Here is a 21,576-nt window from a genome sequence, read left to right as displayed (position 1 = left end):
TTTTTCATGATTTTCTTATATCACTCTCATTTCTCTTCCCAATTTTTCTTCTATTTCTCTTACTTGATTTTCAAAATCGTTTTTTGAGTTCCTCCATGGCTGGAGACCAATTAGTATTTTTTCATCCAGGCTTTGAATGTAGGATCTTTGACTTTGTTGTCTTCTTCTTGCTGTATATTTTGATCTTCCTTGTCACCAAAGTAAGATTCTATAGTCTGATTTTTTCCTCGCTGTTTGCTCATTTTCCTAGCCAATTACTTGGCTCTTTATCTCTTGATCAAGGTAGGGCTCTGCTTCCAGAGGGGACGGAGTACAGTCCAAAGCTTCAGGGGGCTTTTGCAGCTCTTTTCAGAGATACTTATAGGGACCTGCAAATTTTCAGCTCTTCCAAGGAGGTATGATGAAAGGAGAGGTGTTCTCTCCTCTCCTGGTCTGTGCTCTGGTCTGTGAGTGACCTCAACCACTCTTATCTGCCTTGTAACTGTTCAGAGGATTCCCTCTCCAATGCCACCACAAGCTCCACCACACATTCCTCCTCACCCCAGGAGCACCACCCAGGACTGAAACCCAGATCAAAGCACAGGCAAAGCAAGAGAATCCTGCCTCAGCACCAGCAAAGAGATCCCTGCAATCCCCTTCAGATCAGTCACTTTATCCCTTCACCATCTGTGAGCTGAAAGCTCTGGAAGCAGCCACTGCTGCTGTTTCCACTGCTGTCACCAGCTGGGTCTGCGGCTGGACCACTCTCCTCTCTTGCCCAGATCCAACAGATCTTTACTATTGACCTGAGTTGTCTTTAGTTTTGGGGGGTTGAGGCATCTGGAAACCACCACAGCTTGCAGTAATTCAGTCCCCTGAGGCCTGCTCCAGCCCATCTGTGCCAGCATGGCCCACTCTGAACTGTGCTCTTCTTTCAGACTGGTGCAACAGACCTTTCCTGTCAACCTTACAGGTAGTCTTGGGCTGGAAGTTTGTTTCACTCTGTCATTTTGTGGGTTTTGGTGCTCTAGAATATATTTGGAGTCATTTTTACAGGTATTTGGAGGGATTTGAGGGAGAACTCAAGCAAGTTCCTGCTTTTACTCAACCATCTTGCCTCCACCCCTAGGTGGAAGTTTTTATTCAGAGTTTGGAATACCACTTGTGATGTATGTTATACTCAGAATTCCTTTCATTCCTTTCATGTTAGTTATGATTACTGCTTTGTAATATAATTTGAGCCCTGGAAGTGCTACTCCTCTTTAATTTTTACTTTTTTTTCATTATTTCCCTTGAGGATGACAGACCTTTAGTTTTTCATCAAATGAATTTTGTAATTATTTATCTGGCTCTATAAAGTACTCCTTGGGTAGATTTATTGATATAGCATTAAATTTAAAAAATTTATTTAGGTATTATGTTCATTTTTATTACATGGGTAATGCCAAGTTATGAGCAAAGAAAGTCTTTCCAAATATTTATCTTTATCATGAGGGTTTTTTTTGTAATTGTACTTAAATGTTGAGGTTGTCCTTGTAAATTGACTCTCAGAGAGTCTATAAGAATGAGAATTCCTTTTCTATCAACTCATTCTGTGTTGTTAGTGTTACATAGAAATACTGATGATTTACGTGACTTTGTATCCTTCTACCTCCAATGAAGAACGAACTCAGTTAAATTTTCTTATGACTTTCAGGGTTTTCTAAGTAAACTATAGTATCAGCTACAATTAACACTTATTTTTGATAATCTTTGACAATGTTTATGAACTTTTTCTGTCTTCTCATATTTCTATGGCCAACAATTCCAGAACTTTGTCACAATAACATTGGGGAGAGTAGCTTCATCAACTGAAAATAATTTATCAGATTAAAATGGCTATTAAATGTCTGTGTTTGGTAGGGTTTTTTTTTACCATACATGAGTAATGTGCTTTATAAGTGGCTTTGTAAATAATATACTTATGTAGTTTTTAGTGTTTTGAGTTGTTTTAATTTATTTTTTGGGTACCAAATATTCTCTCCCTCCTACTCCTCCCCCCCAAGCCCCCAAGATGGCATGTAATCCAAGGTAGGTTCTACATATACCTTCACATTGAAATTATTTACATAATAGTCCAGTTGTAATGAAGAATTATAACTGATGGAATGAATCATGAGAAAGGAGAAATGAAACAAAAAAAAGGAAAAAAAAGAGAGAGAGCAAAAAGTTTGTCTCAATCTGCATTTAGACTCCATAATTCTTTCTCTGGATGTGCATAGCCTTTTCCTTCATGAGTCTTTTGGAACATTCTTTGAACTTTGCATTGATGACAGGAGTCAAGTCTATCAAAGTTCGTCCTTATAGATACCGTGTGTCAGTAATAGTGTATAATGATCTCCTGGTTCTGCTCCCCTCACTCAGCATCAGTTCATACAAATCATTCCAAGTTGTAACAAAGTCTGTCTGCTCCTCATTTCTTATTAGCACATTCATATACCACAATTTGTTTAGCCATTCCAAAATTGATGGGCACTCTCTTTATTTCCAATTCTTTGCCACCACAAAAAGAGCTGCTGTAAATGTTTTTGTACATACAGGTCCTTTTACCATTTGTGTGATCTCTTTGGGGTATAGTCCTAGAAGTGGTACTGCTGAGTCAAAGGGTATGCACATTTTTATAGCCCTTTGGGCATAATTCCAAATTGCTCTCCAGAATGGTTGGATTAGTTCACAACTCCACCAGCAGTGTAACAGTGTTCCAATTTTCCCACATCCTCTCCAGCATTTATCATTTTCCTGATTTGTCATCTGACATGAGACATGTGGTACCTAAGAGTTGTTCTGATTTGCAATTCTCTGATCAATAGTGATTTAGAGCATTTTTTGCATATGCCTATATCTATACCTTTAACTTCTTTCTCTGAAAACTGTCTGTTCATATTCTTTTACCATTTCTCAAATTGGGGATGACTTGTATTACTATAAATTTGGCTCAGTTCCTGTATATTTTAGATATAAGGCCTTCATCAGAGATACTGGTTGTAAAGATTTTCTCCCAATTTTCTACCTCTCTCCTTATCTTGGTTGCATTGGCTTTGTTTATACAAAACTTTTCAATTTAACAGACAAAATTAGCCATTTTGCATTTTGTAATGCTCTCTATGTCTTGCTAAGTCATGAATTCTTCCCTTTCCCATAAATCTGACAGGTAAACTATTCCATACTCTCCCAAATTGCTTATAGTATTAGCCTTTATTCCTAAATCATGAACCTATTTTGACTTTATTTTATATATGTTATAAGATATTGGTCCATGCCCAGTTTCTGCCATACCATTCCCAATTTTACCAGCACTTTTTGTGAAATAGTCAATTCAGCCCAGAAGCTGGATTGTTTGGGTTTATCAAGGAGTAGATTGCTATAGTCATTGACTATTGTGTCTGGTGTATCTGATCTATTCCACTGATCCACCACTCTGTTTCTTAGCCAGTACCAAGTACTTTTGGTGACTGCTGCTTTAGGACAGTTTAATATCTGGTATGGTGTAGCAACAATGCTGGTAGCAGCTGCTGTGGCTGTGTAAAACCAACAACAACCAGCACACAGAAGGCTGCTAACAGAGGTTATTTGATCTGCTCTAAGGAAAGAAACATTAAGGGGTTAACAATCTTACTTTAATCCAACATAAAAATATCACTCAGTTCAGGAGGAAAAGCCAGCACCCTGAACTTCTGCAGTTCAGGGCAAATATAAACAAATTACAAACATATACAATATAAATAGACCAAATCACAATTCACAGTTACCAGGAAAGCATCAACATCTGGGTTCACGAACCAGGGGCTCTTAAAATGGCTGCCCAGAGAACTATGCCACTCTTCTAGAGACTGATATCCCCAAGGGAAGATGCCAACCTCTTGAGCTTATATATTCTGTTCAGGGTCAAATGGTGTCACAACATGCAACTCACCCATGTGACCTAAAAGCATCATAAACATGTGTCTTAAACCCACATGGCCTAGGCTTTCTCTTGAGGCAAGGAGGTCATCAAAGACTCCTGAGTTAATCAAATAAACAAAGGCCAGACTTTTCAAGGGCACTTGATTAAAGAAGTGCTAAAAGAGAAAACAGTAAAAGAAAGTCCAACGTTAATTACCAATACATATGTCTAGGCCACCTTCCCTAACACTTCTTTTCATTAATTCCCTTGATATTCTGGACCTTTTGTTCTTCCAGAATATATATATATATATATAGTTGCAGTCTTTATACTAAGACATTATTTGTGATTTTCCAATCTATGATTATTAATGATATTGTTAATGATGGAGATTAAATTTAAGAGGCAGGCTTATGTTCATCTTCTCCCCTAGAGAGTTAGTCATTAGTTATTTACTACCAAACTCAGTTTGTATTTATTTTTATTTGTTTCATCATCCAGTGGTTTGGGTCTATAGGACTCTATTTGTCTCATAAGAAGAGATTGAAATAGTGTTGCCTTTCTTGATTTTCAAGAATAATTTTCATACCACAATTACTAGTTTTGATTTAAATGTTTGATAGATTTTACCTGTAAATCCATTTAGACCATCTTTTGTTTGTTTATTTAGTAGTTCTTTTGTGAATTGTTGAAGTTAATTTTCTATGATTGTGTTATTTAATATGTTTCTTTTTCATTATTCTATTAATTTCAGTATTATATATTTTTGTAGATAACTTCTATTTCTTTTAAATTCACAGCTTTGATTTGTACCTTATTGTGCCACATGGTAGAAGATACAAATATAAACAAATGCTTTATTTCTTAAAAGTAATTTTCTAATATTCTCAGCAATTAATCAAATTGGGAGTCATATTTGATATATATTTCTATGCAATAAGTTCTGATAATCATTTGTATTTGTATTATTTTTGCAATTTTCATTTTTTTATTTTGTTAATAACATCCTACCTTTCAAAAATCAGGTTAGCTTAAGATTATTTTATTTTGTTGTCTTTTCATTGAATAGCTTTTAGTTCTATTTATCAAAAATGTATTTTTTTATTTTATCTCTTCATTCTATTATTTCAAGATTTAATCTTTTCAATTAATCCAAATATTTTCCAAATTAAAAATTAATTAATTAATTAAGAGATTAACTCTTTTTAATTTTTAAAAAAATACATGTTTTCAAAGGGTACATTTTGTTCTAAAAACTTCAGTATGTTTGCTCATCATTATCATTCACTCTAAATTATTGTTTCTATGATTTATTCCTTGACTCTCATTTGTCAAGATGACAAGATTACATTTCATCTCTTGCTTCAATTTCTTGTAATTGTTACTATTTTATCATGTAATGTTTTGCTAAGAATGTACTTAATGTGTCTTTTTTTCTACCACCAAAAAACACCAAATCAAATTCTGAGCAAAAAGGCCAAGAAAAATTTCCCCTAACTCATTTTTCCAGGCCACTGCAACTTAGGAAGACAGAAAGAAAGGTCTGCAGAAACTGGAGTGGGGACTGGCCAAGACCATTGCACAGGATGCAGTGGAAACAGTGCAACCTGCAGGCCGTAGAGATAGCAACCACAGTATCAGGCTTAAAAACCAGAATTGGCCAGATGATAAAGCCTCACTGAAGAAAATAAGTCCTTGAAAATTTGAACTGTTCAAGTGGAAGTTAATGACTCTATGAGACATCAAGAAACAACAAAACAAACTCAAAAGTATGAAAAATAGAAGAAATTGTGAAATATCTCATAGGAAAAACAACTGGCTGGAAAATGGACTGAGAAGACATAATTTAAGAATTATTAGAATACTTGGAAACTGTGACAAAAAGAGCCTAAAAATCATATTTCAAATCATTATGAAGAAAAACTGCCTCAGTATCTTAGAACCAGAGAAAAAAGTAGAAATTGAAAGAATCCACTTGTCATCTACTGAAAGAAATCACAAAATGAAAAATGCCAGAAATATTATAGCCCAAACCTAGAGTTGCTAGGTGAAGGAGAAAATAATTAAAGCAGCCAGAAAGAAATAATTCAAATACCATTGAGCTACAATCAAGATCATACAAGATTTAGCAGCTTCCATATAAAGGATTAGGGGGCTATGAATGTAATAATCAAAGGAGCTAGGATTACAACCCAGATCAATCTACCTAGCAAAACTAAGTACTGTATAATCCTATAGAGTGGAAAAGTGAATATTTAAAGAAATATGAGACTTTCAAACATTGTTTATACCAGGGTTGAATAGAAACTTTAATATTCAAGCACAACACTCAAGAGAACATTAAAAAAGTAAATACGAATGAAAAATAACAAGGGATTTAAGAAGGTTAAACTATTCACATTCTCATATGGAAAAATGATACATATAACCCCTAAAAATATTATTGTCATTAGAGCAGTTAGAGAGACCCAGTTTAGAGGGTATGGATGTAAGTATATCATGTTGTTGTAGTGGTTGTTGTAGTTGTTGTTCAGTCTTCTCAGTCATGTTTAACTCTTTGTGACCTCATTTGGGTTTTCTTGGCAAAGATATTGGAATAATTTTCCATTTCCTCCTCCAATTTATCTTACAGAGGAGGAAACATAGGCAAACAAGGGTAGGTGATTTGCTTAGAATCACATAGCTACTAGTGTCTGAGGCCAGATTTGAACTCAAGAAGATGGGTTTTCCCTACTCCAGGCCAGGCACTCTATCCACTGTACCACACAGCTGCCCATATCTTATGTTGGGATGATCTCAGAAGAAAAAATGGAAGGATGAGGAAAAGGGATTTATTAGGGAGAAATTATCTCACATAAGTGGCACACGAGGAAGAATTTTTACAATGGAGGCCATAATGGAGGGCAGGAGTGAGCAATGGTTGAATTTCATTCTCATCTGAACTGGTCAAAGGAGGGAAAAGCATATACATGCACACACTCATGCACCCATGCAGAGTTGGCTATAGAAATTAATCTTACCCAATATGGAAGCAGGATGGAAAGGGGATAAGAGAAAGTGTAAATAATGATAGGGGAAGGCAGTGGTCAGAAGGAAAACATCCTTTTAAGAATGAACCAAGTGAAAAAGAAGGATAAATATGAGAAAAAGGGATGAAGATTAGTGCACAGTTAAGAAGCATAACAGTCATCCAAAAAAGAAAAAGGAAGACATGAGGAGAATAGATTAAAAATCGGAATTCAACAATACATTATTTATAGGGGAACAGAATTAAAATAAGGGAGTGGAACAGACTTTATTATGCTTCAGCTAAGGCAAAAAAAAGTCAGGGCTACCAATAATGATCTTAGGCAAAGCAAAATCAAATAATTGATCTAATTATAAGACATAATGAGGGAAACCACATTTTGCTAAAAGGTGCCAAGAACAGTGAAGTAATCTTGGCACTAAACATATATGTACTAAGTGGCATAGTATTCACATTCTTAAAGGAAAATTAAATGAAGAAATAGTAAAACTTTACTAGTGGGGGACCTCAACTTTCCTCTCTCAGAACTAGATAAATCTAGCCACAAAATAAATATGAAATAAAGTAAGGAGACAAATAGAGTTTTACAAAAATTAGATACGATTGACCTCTGGAGAAAATTCAGTGGAAATAGAAAAAAAAATATTAATTTCTCACCTGTTCATGGTCCTTCACAAAAATTGACCATAAATTAGGGCATAAAAAATTTCACAAAAATGCAGAACTACAGAAAATTAATTGTTCCCTTTTTGGAACATAATGCAGCAAAATTACATTTGATAAAGGGCTATTAAAGCAGAGGTTAAACAATAATGAAACAACATACTAAAGTTTGTGGGATGCAGCTAAAGAAGTATTTAGTGGAAAATTTATATCTCAGAAAGCTTACATAAGTAAGAGAGATGACTGAGTGAATTACGCATGCAACTAAAAAAAGGGAAATGGAGGAAATTAAAAATCTCAACATAAAATTACATCCTCCACATAAAAGAAGGGTAATAAAACTGAAAATAAAGCTATGAATAAAACTAGTAGCTAGTTTTTTGAGAAAAATAATAAAATTAATATTTTTTTAAAAAATAAATAATACATTTTTATAAATAAAATAAGTGGTTTCACTGGCTAACTTGATTCTATAAAAGAAAAGAGAAAACCAAATTATGAATGTCAAAAGTGAAAAGAGTAAATACACAACCAAAGAAAATGAAATTAAAGCAAGTAAGAGGAGTTACTTTGCCCAACTATATGTCAGTAGATTTGACAATCCAATTAAAATGCATGAATATTTACAAAAATATGCATTTCCCAGATTAACAAAAGAACAAATGTCAGTTTAAATAACCCTCTCTTGTAAAAAGAAATTGAAAAGGCCATAAGGGAGTTCCCTAAGGGGGAGGTAGGTGGGTGGGGAACAGGAAAAGATAGATTTACAAGTGAATTCTACCAAATGTGTAAAGAACAATTAATTTAAATGCTATGTTAAAGTTTTGTAAAAACAGGTGAAGACATTACCAAATTCCTTCAGTGAAACAAATCTGATTTTTATATATAAGCCATGCAGAGCAAAACCACAGAGAGGAAATGATTAACTAATTTTCCTAATGAATACTGATGCAAAAACTTTTAATAATATATTAACAAGGAGATTATGGAAATATACCACAAAGATCATACACTATGATCACATGTAATTTATACCAGGAATGCAGGGCTTTCAATAAAAGGAAAATTATAAGCATATATGACCCTATCAATAACAAAAACAAAAATCATTTGATTATGTCAATAGATGTGAAAAAGCTTTTGACGAAGTGTAATACGCATTCCTATTAAAACAAATAGAAGTTTTCTTGAAATTCTAAGTAGTGTCTATATAAAACCAAGAGCAAGAAATATATGTGATCATGATAAGCTAGAGGTATTCCCAATAAGATCAGGGATAAACCATGGATGTCCATTATCGTCATTATTATTCAATGTTATAAAGTAAATGCATGATTTGTCAATGTGAGGGGTTCTATCCACTGCTGCAGATCACAGTCCCTCTTCATCTTAGTAGATGATCTCTGTATGTTTCAGCATCTCTCCCCACCTCAAAATCTTCTTATGGGGCCTAGTCTTCTGGTGGAGATCTTCTCTGAACTTAGCTTGTATTGTCTTTAGATGACAGATATCTTGATATTAGGCAGACATTTCCTAAATTGATTATCTACAAATACTGTATTATAAGATTTCAAAAGGTCAATGATTTCACTGTTGTAGACATTTCCTTCACCAAATGTAGATTACTGTACACTGGTAGGTTGCCTATTATTGGTAGGTAGTATTTATTAATTGCCATAGATAGAATAATTTTTTTCTGGTGATAAGCCTCTCTATACTTGTATAGCATGATGTTTGATGACATTAGGACTTTGCTATAAGCTATCACTAGCTTGGTAGGACTTTCCTGAGATTGTACCCCACTGGCATAGGCTTTAATCCACATTGGCATAGAATTTACTGACACAAATTTTATCAATATAGTATTTTATTGAGGAGTCCTTAAAAACAGAGACAGGACAGCTACGTGGCACAGTGGATAGAATCCTGGGCTTGGAGTAAAGAAGACTCATCTTCATGAGTTCAAATTTGGCCTCAGACGCTTACTGGCAGTGTGATCCTGGGCAAGTCACTTAATCCTGTTTGGCTCACTTCCTCACCTATAAAATGAACTGAAGACGGCAATGACAACCAGTACAATATCTTTGCCAAAAAAAATCACAAATGGGGTCACAAAGAGTCAGACACAACTTAAAAATGACGGAATAATAATAAATAAAAACAGAGAAGATAATTAAGAATTTTAAAATAATTTATCAGGGAGCTTTCCAGATAGGCTGTCTACTCCATGAAAAATAAAAATGAAGTAATTAAATATTAAATTATTTAACAAGCAGTTACTATATGCCAAACATTGCACTATAGACCGAACATATGAATACACAAGCATAATGTTCCTTGCCCTTAAGGAGCTTACCTTCTAATGGAGGAGACAACACATACAGGGGAGTTGGTAGCCAGGCATGGCAACCAAGAAAATAGTCTGGGAATTCACTACATAATAACTTAAGGTAGTAATGTCAACAAAGTAAGAAGTTAGGCAGAATCAATGCTTATTGCAAATAAATTAGGAAATATCTGAGTATAATTAAGTTATCTACAACTTGTTTGACAGTCTTCTAATGCTTTTGTGAGACTGAAAGAATAGGCATAGATGGCAGCTGGAAAGCAGGGACTAGCGTGAGCTCCCCGCTGAGTCCCTCCAAAAACCTATTAAAAATGGCTCTGAACCAATTCTAGAACTGCAGAACCCACAAAACAGCACAGGGAATCAGGGCTCCAGCCCAGGATAGCCTGGATGGTCTCTGGGTAAGGTCTATCCCACACGGAGCTGGGAGCTGGGAGTTGGGAGCTGGGAGCTGGGAGCAGAGCAGAGCAGAGCCCAGTGTGAGCTGCTGGGACCAACCAGACCAGGAGCTGGGTGGAGCGGGCCCTAGCGCCCTGAATCAGTGAGCTGCAGCAGTTACCAGACTTCTCAACCCACAAACACCAAAGACAACAGAGAAGGTTAGTGGGAAAAGCTGCGGGAGTGGAAGGAGTTCGAAGTTCAGCCACCACCCCCAGGGCAGTGGAGGCGGGGCAGCTACAGCTGCAGTTGCTTCTGGCCCCAGGCCCACCTGGTGGGAGGAATTAAGTGGTGGGTCAGAGCAGGAGTGCAACAGCCTGCTGAAGATCTAAGCCTAGTCTGGGTTAGGGGTTCTTGGGGAAGGAGGAGTGCTGGTGTAGCAGAGCTGGTGCATCTCCCCCCAAACGTGGAACATAGAACTCTTTAGTCTACAAGCAGTCATACCCCACTGAAAAACTCAAGGGTCAAGTTAGTTGGTTGGGAATATGGCCAGGCAGCAAAAACACACCCAGATTCAGTCTCAGACTTTGGATTCTTTCTTTGGTGACAAAGAAGACCAAAACATACTGCCTAAAGAAGTCAACAAAGTGCAAGAGCCTACACCAAAAGCCTCCAAGAAAAACATGAACTGGTCTCAGGCCATGGAAGAGCTCAAAAAGGATTTGGAAAAGCAAGTTAGAGAAGTAGAGGAAAAATTGGGAAGAGAAATGAGAATGATGTGAGAAAACCATGAAAAACAAGGAGACCCAAAAAAATACTGAAAAATACACTGAAGAAAACAACACCTTAAAAAATAGACTAACTCAAATGGCAAAAGAACTCCAAAAAGCCAATGAGGAGAAGAATGCCTTGAAAGGCATAATTAGACAAATGGAAAAGGAGGCCCAATGGACCACTGAAGAAAATACTACTTTAAAAATTAGATTGGAGCAAATGAAAGCTAGTGACTTTATGAGAAATCAAGATATTATAAAACAGAACTAAAGGAATGAAAAAATGGAAGACAATGTGAAATATCTCATTGGAAAAACCACTGACCTGTAAAATAGATCCAGGAGAGATCATTTAAAAATTATTGGACTACCTGAAAGCCATGATCAAAAAAGAGCCTAGATATCATCTTTCAAGAAATTATCAAGGAGAACTGCCCTGATATTCTAGAGCCATGGGGCAAAATAGAAATTGAAAGAATCCATCGATCGCCTCCTCAAATAGATCCCCAAAAGAAATCTCCTAGGAATATTGTTGCCGAATTCCAGAGCTCCCAGATCAAGGAGAAAATACTGCAAGCAGCCAGAAAGAAACAATTTGAATATTGTGGAAACACAATTAGAATAATCCAAGATCTGGCAGCTTCTGCATTAAGAGATCGAAGGGCTTGGAATATGATATTCCGGAGGTCAGTGGAGCTAGGATTAAAACCTAGAATCACCTACCCACCAAAACTGAGTATCATGCTCCAAGGCAAAATATGGATTTTCAATAAAACAGAGGACTTTCAAGCTTTCTCAGTGAAAAGACCAGAGCTGAATAGAAAATTTGACTTTCAAACACAGGAATCAAGGGAAGCATGAAAAGGTAATCAAGAAAAAGAACAAGAAAAAGAAATTGCAAGGGACTTACTAAAGTTGAACTGTTTGGTTTACATTCCTACATGGAAAGATGACATGTATGACTGATGAGACCTCAGTGTAGCTGAAGGGAATATGCATATATATATATATATACATATATATGTTTATGTATGTATATATATATGTATGTGATTGCGTATGTATGTATATATGTATGTGCATATATATATATATATATATATAAAGAGAGAGAGAGAGCAGACACAGGGTGAGTTGAAGATGAAGGGAAGATATCTAAAAGAAATAAAATCAAATTAAGGGATGAGAGAGGAATATATTGAGAGAGGGAGATAGGGAGAGACAGAATGGGGTGGATTATCTTGCATAAAGGTGGCAAGAGGAAGCAGTTCTGTGGGAGGAGGGGAGAGGGCACCTGAGCGGGGAATGAGTGAATCTTGCTCTCATCAAATTTGGCCTGAGGAGGAAATACCATACATACTCAGTTGGGTATCTTACCCCACAGACAAGAAGAGGGAAGAAGATAAAAAAGGGCGGGGATGATGGACAGGAGGGCAGAAGATGGGGGTGGAGGTAATCAAAAACAAACACTTTGGAAAGGGGACAGGGTCAAGGGGGAAAATTCAATAAAGGGGGATGGGTTGGGAAGGAGCAAAATATAATTAGTCTTTCACAACATGAGTATTGTGGAAGGGTTATACGTAATGATACACATGTGGCCTATGTTGAATTGCTTGACTTCTTGGGGAGGGTGGGTGGGAAGGGAAGAGGGGAGAGAATTTGGAACTCAAAGTTTTAAAAACAGATGTTCGAAAGCAAAAAAAAAAGTTTTCGCATGCAACTAGAAAATAAGATACACAGGCATTGGGGGGTAGAAATTTATCTTGCCCTACAAGAAAGGAAGGGAGAAAGGGGATGGGAGGAGAGTGGCATGACAGAAGGGAGGGCTGACTGGGGAACAGGGCAACCAGAATATATGCCATCTTGAAGTGGGGGGAGGGTAGAAATGGGGAGAAAATTTGGAATTCAAAGTCTTGTGAAAATCAATGCTGAAAACTAAATATCTTAAATAAATTTAATAAAAAAATTTAAAAAAAAGAAAGAATAGGCATTATGGCATCCATATTACAAATAAAAAAAAAACACGTGATGTTCAAGCTTTCAAATGTCTTACCTAAAATCACAGAGTTCTCATTAATTGTTTATAGTTAATAGTTTATAAAATATTCTCTTTGCAATGATCATATGAGGATAAATATCATAATCCATTCTTAAAAATAAGAACACCTAAGCTAAGAGAAATGAAGCTACTTGTCCATAATAGTTGACCAAGCTGGAATTTGAACCCAAGTCTCCTATACGAGAATATCTCTCCAGTGTTAATGTTAAAGATATATGCAGTTTTGTTAGAGAGGAAAAAGAAGCTTTCTAGAGATCTTCTTGTTGTTGTTGCTTTTCCTACTTGACAGCTCATTTATTTGAGTTTATGTTCCAAGTGAGGAAGGTGGAAATTTGTCAGCCAAGAGGACTGAGATAGAATCTATCTTTTTTTTTTTAATTGAAACAGCCACTGGGGCTATCTAGGGTGCAGGGGATGACCAAAAAAACATTTGGGGGTTGCCGCAACATGCAAAGTTTTGTCATATCTTGGCAACCACATGACCAGAAACATGTCCAAAGGAACCCAAATGGCCCCTGGGACCAGAAAAGGTCTCTCTGAGGATGTTCCGTGCATGTGGGAGGAAGTCACTATCACTCCTTATATATAAAAGTTACAATTCTAAGACAGACAAAAATTTTAAAAATGTAATGTCCATTTGAAAAATTTAGATCTTTATTATCAAATTGAAGAAAGCAATTCTGCCAATTTGACCCATGCTGTCATCAAGATTTATTTTTGTATAGTGCTTTAAAAACTTTATTGTGAGACAATTGCAAATTCTGATGCCATTCATTTAATTTGTTTATAGGTGAGTTTCACTGTGGATTTGAAGATGGTAACATCTGTTTGTTCACTCAAGATGATACAGATAATTTTGACTGGACAAAACAAAGTACTGCGACCAGAAATACAAAGTATACCCCAAATACCGGGCCTAATGCAGATCGCACTGGATCCAAAGAAGGTAGGAGATCCTTGTGAATGAGTCTTCAAAGTTCTACTGTTTTACCTGTAGGTCCTTAAAATACAATACCAACCTGGTGATAGACTCAGCAATAATTTTATAGTTTTACCACTTTCAGTACTTTGAGAAATCTTCATTTCATCCTCAGAGACTATTTTCACTGACGTATATCATAACCTCTGTAAGCATTAAGAGAGCTTTCATAAGCTATTAAGACCAACAATTTTACCACCTAGCAGCCAACTTCCTGGTAGTATTATTTACTTATTTAGTGGTCCTAAGAAGTCAGACAATATATTGCTGTAGAATCAGACTAGGACTTTTATGGAGGATGCTTTTTTTTTTACTATGTAGCAATTATGAAAATATAACTATTGCATTATTCTTTGTATGATACTAAACTTTAAAGATATTTTCAAATATTCTACATGTTTCTTATCCCACAGGATCATTTGTAAAGCAAGATAGAAAATACAGGACTTTATCTAAAATATAAAGGCTCAACCCCCACTCTTGCCTCCATGTCTGAATTTTTCAAACAACTGTAATTCATTAAGCCTGAATTGTTTAACCAAATGGCTCTGATTTCCATTGTTTTACTTATACGTGTAACTTTTAAATTTATGTTCATTTACTTTTGGAATCATAATAAAGAAGTACTATCCGAAGAATTCCATTTTAATTGTGTGGGCAGTGCAGCCATTTCTCATTGTTGGTGTAGTCAACATATTACTTATAGGTTTCATGTTTTAAATTGCCACTATAATGGCAATAACTGATATGTGTACCCATAACTACCATAACTACCTATTTTTAGAGTTTATAAAGAGACGTTCTACCAATATTCACTTCATATGAAAACATATCACTTAGTAATTTTAATCTCTACTTTTAACTTTAATCCTGAAGTTGAAAGGTTCATATAGTCATTTTTCATTTGTGTCCAACTCTTTATGACTCTATTTGGAGTTTTCTTGGCAAAGATATTAGAATGATTTGCCATTTCCTTCTCTGAATCATTATTCATGTGAGGAAACTCAGGCAAAGAGAGTTAAGTGACTGCCTAGGGTCACATAGCCAGATTTGAACTCAGGAAGAGGAGTCTTCCTGACTCCAGGCCTGGTACTCTATCCATTTTACCACCTAGCTTCCCAAGTTGAAATGTCAGTATTCAAATAATTTAAACTTGTTTTTGATTTTGTAGGTTATTATATGTATATTGAAACTTCTCGGCCCAGATTAGAAGGAGAAAAGGCCAGATTACTCAGTCCTGTTTTCAGCATAGCCCCCAAAAATCCTTATGGAGCCACGAATACTGCATATTGTTTCAGCTTTTTTTATCACATGTATGGACAACATATAGGTAAGATAATGTAAGCTACTATCTTTGTCTTAAAGCAAAAATGAAAAAAGTCTCATAAGAATACCAAACAAAATTAATTCTGGCCATGATAGCCATAGTTGATTTCTTTTATTGGCAACTTTCATAATAATCAATCAGGAATTCAGTATTTCCTTTCTCACTCCCTATGTCTATGACCATGTTAAAAAATCATAGGTTTCCCCCAAGGAGGATAATGCAGCAAAATCTCCAAAGGGTTGAATTCTAAAGTCTTTTTGGAATAGATTTTAACTTATGTTTCTTATACAAGATGTTTGGCTGACTAAGTATGCAATACATTTTAACGAGAATGGAAGAATTGTCATATTTGGGAAACATTATTTTATGATAACCATATTGTGTAATTTTAGAGCCTTCATTTTCTTGTTTGCAAAACTCATCCTATTTGTGAATCCCACTGCAAAACTTCTTCATAAATTCCTGATTTGTTTTATTTTTTTTAGAGGGGAGAAGGCAAGGCAACTAAGGTTAAATGACTTGTCCAAGGTCACACAGCTAGTAAGTGTCAAGTGTCTGAGGCCAGATTTGAACTCAGATCCTCCTGACTCCAGGGCTGGTGCTCTATGCACTGCACCACTTAGCTGTCCCTGTTTTAATTTTTTAACGGATCTTTGCTTTCATCATTGTATATTCATCTTCATCTATTGTGTATTTGTTGTCCATGTTTTCTTATAATTCCTCTGTGTGGTATATGGTACCTACCTTATGCATTGGGGAGGCCTTCTTTTTATATTGTTTGTTTCGATATCTACTCAACAATAATATACCACATATGTTGTCCATTAGATAGCCTTACAATGTGATTAAAATCATTATTATGAGAAGTAGTATTATTATGGTGGAGAGAAAACTTGATCTGGAATCAGATGACCAATGATCAAGTCCTTACTCTGGCAGGTAAAGCAATATGATCTTGGAGAAGTTCTTTATCTTCCCTGAATATCTGTTTACCCAACTTAAACAAAAAAATGGGACTAATGATACTTATATTACATATTTCATTTTTTGTTTTCGAGAACCAAATGAGCTGATGGGGCTTTGTAAATTATAAAGTGCTAAAGAACTATGTAAATATAAATTATTAGTGTTATTGCTTAAAGCCATAACTAGTAAATTTGTTATTTTCAGGTTTATGCTAAGTATCTGACCAAGTAGAGAGTCAAAGTCACTAGGATGAGAATTTGAGATTGTTTTAGATGCTGATAGGATTGTGTGTGCTAGATTACTAATGATCAATAAGCTCTGTAGATATGGAGTACCGTAGGATTGTAGGTTTTAATCCCTGAAAAATATGTCTTTGAACACTTAGTGTTGTCATCTAAACTCAACATTACCAAGGGAAAACTCAACATCTCCTGTGTCAAACAAGTCCCTCCTCCAAATATCTCTATTTCTGTTGCTCACTAATATCTTCTCTGTTACCCAGGCCAAAGACCTAAGATTCATTTTTGACTCTTTCTCCCACATCGAATTAGTTGCCAGATTATATTGCTTCTGGCCCTATAATATCTTTTTTAAATTTTATCATTTTTATTTAATATTTTAGTTTTCAACAATGATTTCCACAATATTTTGAGTTACAAATTTTCTCACCATTTCTACCCTCCCCCCATTCCAAGATGGCATGTATTCTGATTGCCCTATTCCTCAGTCAGCCCTCCCTTCTATCACCCCACTCCCTCCCCATCCCCTTTCCCTATATATCTTGTTTCCCAGCTGCATGCAAAAAACAACTTTTTTTTGAGCATCTGCTTTTAAAACTTTGAATTCTCTCCCTCTTCCCTTCCCACCCACCCTCTGTAAGAAGGGAAGCAATTCAACATAGGTGACACATGTATCATTATGTAAAACACTTCCACAATCCCCATGCTGTGAAAGGCTAACTATATTTCCTTCCATACTATCCTGTCTCACCTTATTCAATTTTCTCCCTTGACCCTGTCTCTTTTCAAAAGTGTTTGCTTTTGATTACCTCCTCCCCCTATCTGACCTCCCTTCTATCATCCCCCTTTTTTATCCGCTTCCCCTTACTTTCCTTTGGAGTAAGATGCCCAGTTGAGTGCATATGTTATTCCATCTTCAAGTCATATCTGATGAGAGCAAGATTCACTCATTCCCTCCCACCTGCCCCCTCTTCCTTCCACAGAACTGCTTTTTCTTGCCACTTGTATGTGAGATAATTTACCCCATTATATCTCTCCCTTTATCCCTCTCTCAACTTATGTCTCTCTCACACCTTAATTTTATTTTTTTTGGATATCATCCCTTCATATTCAACTCACACTGTACCCTCTGCCTATAAATATGTATATTCCCTTCAACTACCCTGATACTGAGAAAGGTCTAATGAATTACACACATCATCTTTCCATGTTGGAATGTAAACAAAACAGTTCAACTTTAGTAAGTCCCTTATGAATTCTCTTTCTTGTTTACCTTTTCATGCTTCTCTTCATTCTTGCATTTGAACGTCAAAATTTTCTATTCAACTCTGGTCTTTTCACTGAGAAAGCTTGAAAGTCCTCTATTTTATTGAAAATCCATATTTTGCCTTGGAGCATGATACTCAGTTTTGCTGTTTAAGTAATTCTTGGTTTTAATCCTAGCTCCTTTGACCTCCAGAATATCATATTCCAAGCCCTTTCAATCCCTTAATGTAGAAGCTGGTAGAGCTTGTGTTACCCTGATTGTGTTTCCACAATACTCAAATTGTTTCTTTCTGACTGCTTGCAATATTTTCTGCTTCACCTGGAAACTCTGGAATTTGGCTACAACATTCCTAGGAGTTTTCTTCTGGGGATCTTTTTCAGAAAGCAATTGGTGAATTCTTTCAATTTCTATTTTACCCTCTGGCTCTAAAATATTGGGGTAGTTTGCCTTGATAATTTCTTGAAAGATGATATCTAGGCTCTTTTTTGATCATGGCTTTCAGATAGTCCAATAATTTTTAAATTATCGCTCCTGGATCTCTTTTCCAGGTTAGTGGTTTTTCCAATGACATATTTCACATTGTCTTCCAATTTTTCATTCCTTTATTCTGTTTTATAATATCTTGATTTCTCATAAAGTCACTAGCTTCCACTTGCTCCAATCTAATTTTTAAGGTGGTATTTTCTTCAGTGGTCTTTTGAATCTCCTTTTCCATTTGGATAATTATGCCTTTCAAGGCATTCTTCTCCTCATTGGCTTTTTGGAGCTCTTTTGACATTTGAGTTAGTCTATTCTTTAAGGTGTTATTTTCTTCAGTATTTTTTTGGGTCTCCTTTAGCAAATCATTGACTTTTTTTCATGGTTATCTTGCATCATTCTCATTTCTCTTCCCAATTTTTCCTCTACTTCTCTAGCTTCCTTTTCCAAATCCTTTTTGAGCTCTTCCATGGCCTGAGACCAATTCATATTTTTCTTGGAGGCTATTGATGTAGGCTCTTTGACTTTGTTGATTTCTTCTGTCTGTATGTTTTGATCTTCTTTGTCACCAAATAAGGAATCTAAAGTTTGAGTTTGAGTCTGAGTGTGAGTCTGAGTTCATTTTCCTTGCCAGTTCATGTTCCCAGCCAACTACTTGACCTTCGAATTTTTTGTCAGGGTATAACTGCTTGTAGAGTAGAGAGTACTTTGTCCCAAGCTTTAGGGTACAAGCACTGCTGTTTTCAGAGCTACTTCTATTCCACCATCACCACAGGCTCTGTCACAGCAGCACTCCTCCTCCCCCAAGAACTGCCCACCAGGACCACAATCTAGATCCCAGCAGGCCACAGAAAGAGAACCTGCCTCTGTGCCCACAAATGCTCCTTGCACTCCTGCTCTGATCCACTGCTAGATTCCTCCCACCCTGTGAGCCAGGGACTTCGGGAAGTAGCTGACACTGGAGCTATGGAAGCAGCCTCAGGAGCTTCCTGCTGCTGCCACCACCACTTCTGCACCACCTCCACCACCCCCAGGGATGGGGCCAGAGTGCTCTCACCTCAATACTGCAGTTTCCCACTAACCTGCTCTTTGACATTTGTGGGTTGAGAAGTCTAGTAACTGCCACAGCTCAATTATTCATGGCCCTAAGGCCTGTTCCAGGTGGCTGACTCCCAGTCTGGTCCGTCCTGGTGCAGCCCACTGCTGCCAGCACTGTGCGAGAGACCCTTCCAGTGACTATCCAGACTCTCCTGGGCTGGAGACCTGTTTCCCTCTGCTATTTCATGGGTTCCACAGCTCTAGAATTTGTTCAGAGCCATTTTTTACAGGTGTTTGGAGGGATGAGGGGGAGAGCTTAAGCAAGTCCTTGCTTTCCAATCACCATCTTGGCTCCAGCCCCGCTATAATTTAATACCAGTTTCCTACTCAGTTGATCAGTCTGACTGTCAGCTTTTATTAAGTGCCTACCATGTGCCAGGCACTGGACTGGGGATGAAAAAAAGACAAAAGACAAAAGACTTGCCTTCAAAGTGCTCATAATCTATTGGAGGAGGTAGCATATAAACTATGTAAAAACAAGTTACATATAGGATATATAGGAAAAAATCAATAGTGAGAATGCATTAGAATTAAGAAGGATTGGGTTAGAATTCCTGCAAAACATAGAATTTTAGCTAAGATCCAAAGGAAGCCAGTGAAGCCAGGAGGTAGAGATGATGAGGGAGAGTATTCTAGACTATGGTGATAGACAATAAAAATAACCAGATTTGAGAGATGTAATGAGCAAGGAACAGCAAAAAGTTCAGTGTTACTGGATCAAAAAGTGAAAGAGAATGGTAAGATTATGAAGACTGTAAGGAGTGAGGGGTAAAGGGGTGGGTTATGAAGAGCTTTAAATGCTAAATAGATTATTTTATTTTTGATCCTGAGGTGACAGGAAATCACTGGGATTTATTGAATGGGGGAATAACATTTTTTTAAAAGTAGGTCAGATTGACGTGCATGTTAGGAAAATCACTGACAGCTGAAAAGAGGATGCCCCAGGACTTATAGGCTATTGCAATGATTCAAACATGAGGTCAAGATGTCCATCACCATGGTGGTAGTAGTGTAAGAACAGAGAAGGGAGGATATTGTAGAGATGTTGCAACATTGAAATTGAAGGACTCAACGAGTTTAATTGCAATAGCATAGAAGGAGTGATGAAGAACCTTAAATGAAGGTTCACAATAAATTTGTTGGGGGTAAAATCATCTCAGTTGTTTCAGAACATGATGCCTTGGGGAGATATTAGTAAATGACATGTTATGTAATGAGAGAGGGGAGTAGTGAAACACAAAGATGGACAGGTAAGGTAAGGGCACCAAATTCCAAAAGGAATTTAATTTAAAAATTCAGCCAAAATCGTGGGAAATGGGGAATTATTGAATAAGGGGACAATGTTAGTCAATTGGTGATTGTGCAGAATAAATTAGAAAGGCAAGGCAACAAACATAACTTGGTTAGTAAAATTTATACCATAAGGAAAGAATACATGTGCTTGGTAATCATGTAGAAGAAGGAATATGTCCTTATCAGTATAGTCATTGTCACTAGAGAACTATAATGCCTGCTATATCAAAGGGAACTTACATTATTTATCAGATAAGAGAAAGAAAAAAAGTAGAGTTTCTTGATCTATCAAAGTCCTCTGGATCCTTTAATACAATTAGAGGCAGAAGGAGATAATGAAGCAAACAAGCCTCACACAGTTAATCCTGTGCTAAGACTCCACAAAATGGAGACTATGGAACAAAATGGTTTTAGTTATATCAAGTCCTAATTGACCACTTTTAGCTCTTAAAATCTTCTTTCGACCCTTTTGTACCTAGATGATATAGGTTTTTTGAAGGGGCATCTAATCTAAGATTCACAATAAAGAAAGTAACTTATTTCTACAAATTAAAATAAAGTTGAGACAACAAAAAGAAACAAAACTTGAACCCTTTAGCGATATGAGATCATAGTCATTCCCAAAGCTCAATCTTACCCTACACAGCCTCTAGAACTATAATTTTAAGCAATAGTAACTATTTTGTGAGATTACCTAGATTCAAAGTTGGGCAGTCTAGACCTCAAGAGTAGTATCTTAGCAGAAACTAAGTATCTTTCAATTAGAGATTAAGATATAATT

General features: G+C 36.4%; 1 protein-coding gene across 1 annotated transcript in view; it reads left to right on the top strand.

The window, feature by feature from the left end:
* The window catches only part of MDGA2 (MAM domain containing glycosylphosphatidylinositol anchor 2), a 195,256-nt gene that overhangs the window by 59,721 nt on the left and 113,959 nt on the right, over positions 1-21,576 (top strand). The window contains exons 4-5 of the mRNA XM_036749708.1: positions 13,940-14,095; positions 15,300-15,458. Coding sequence (XP_036605603.1) covers positions 13,940-14,095; positions 15,300-15,458 — 315 coding nt within the window. The remainder of the gene's footprint in view (positions 1-13,939; positions 14,096-15,299; positions 15,459-21,576) is intronic.

The sequence above is a fragment of the Trichosurus vulpecula genome, chromosome 3, assembly GCF_011100635.1.
Source record: "Trichosurus vulpecula isolate mTriVul1 chromosome 3, mTriVul1.pri, whole genome shotgun sequence".
NCBI classification, from domain to species: domain Eukaryota; kingdom Metazoa; phylum Chordata; class Mammalia; order Diprotodontia; family Phalangeridae; genus Trichosurus; species Trichosurus vulpecula.
This window is presented reverse-complemented; position numbering and strand designations above follow the sequence as displayed.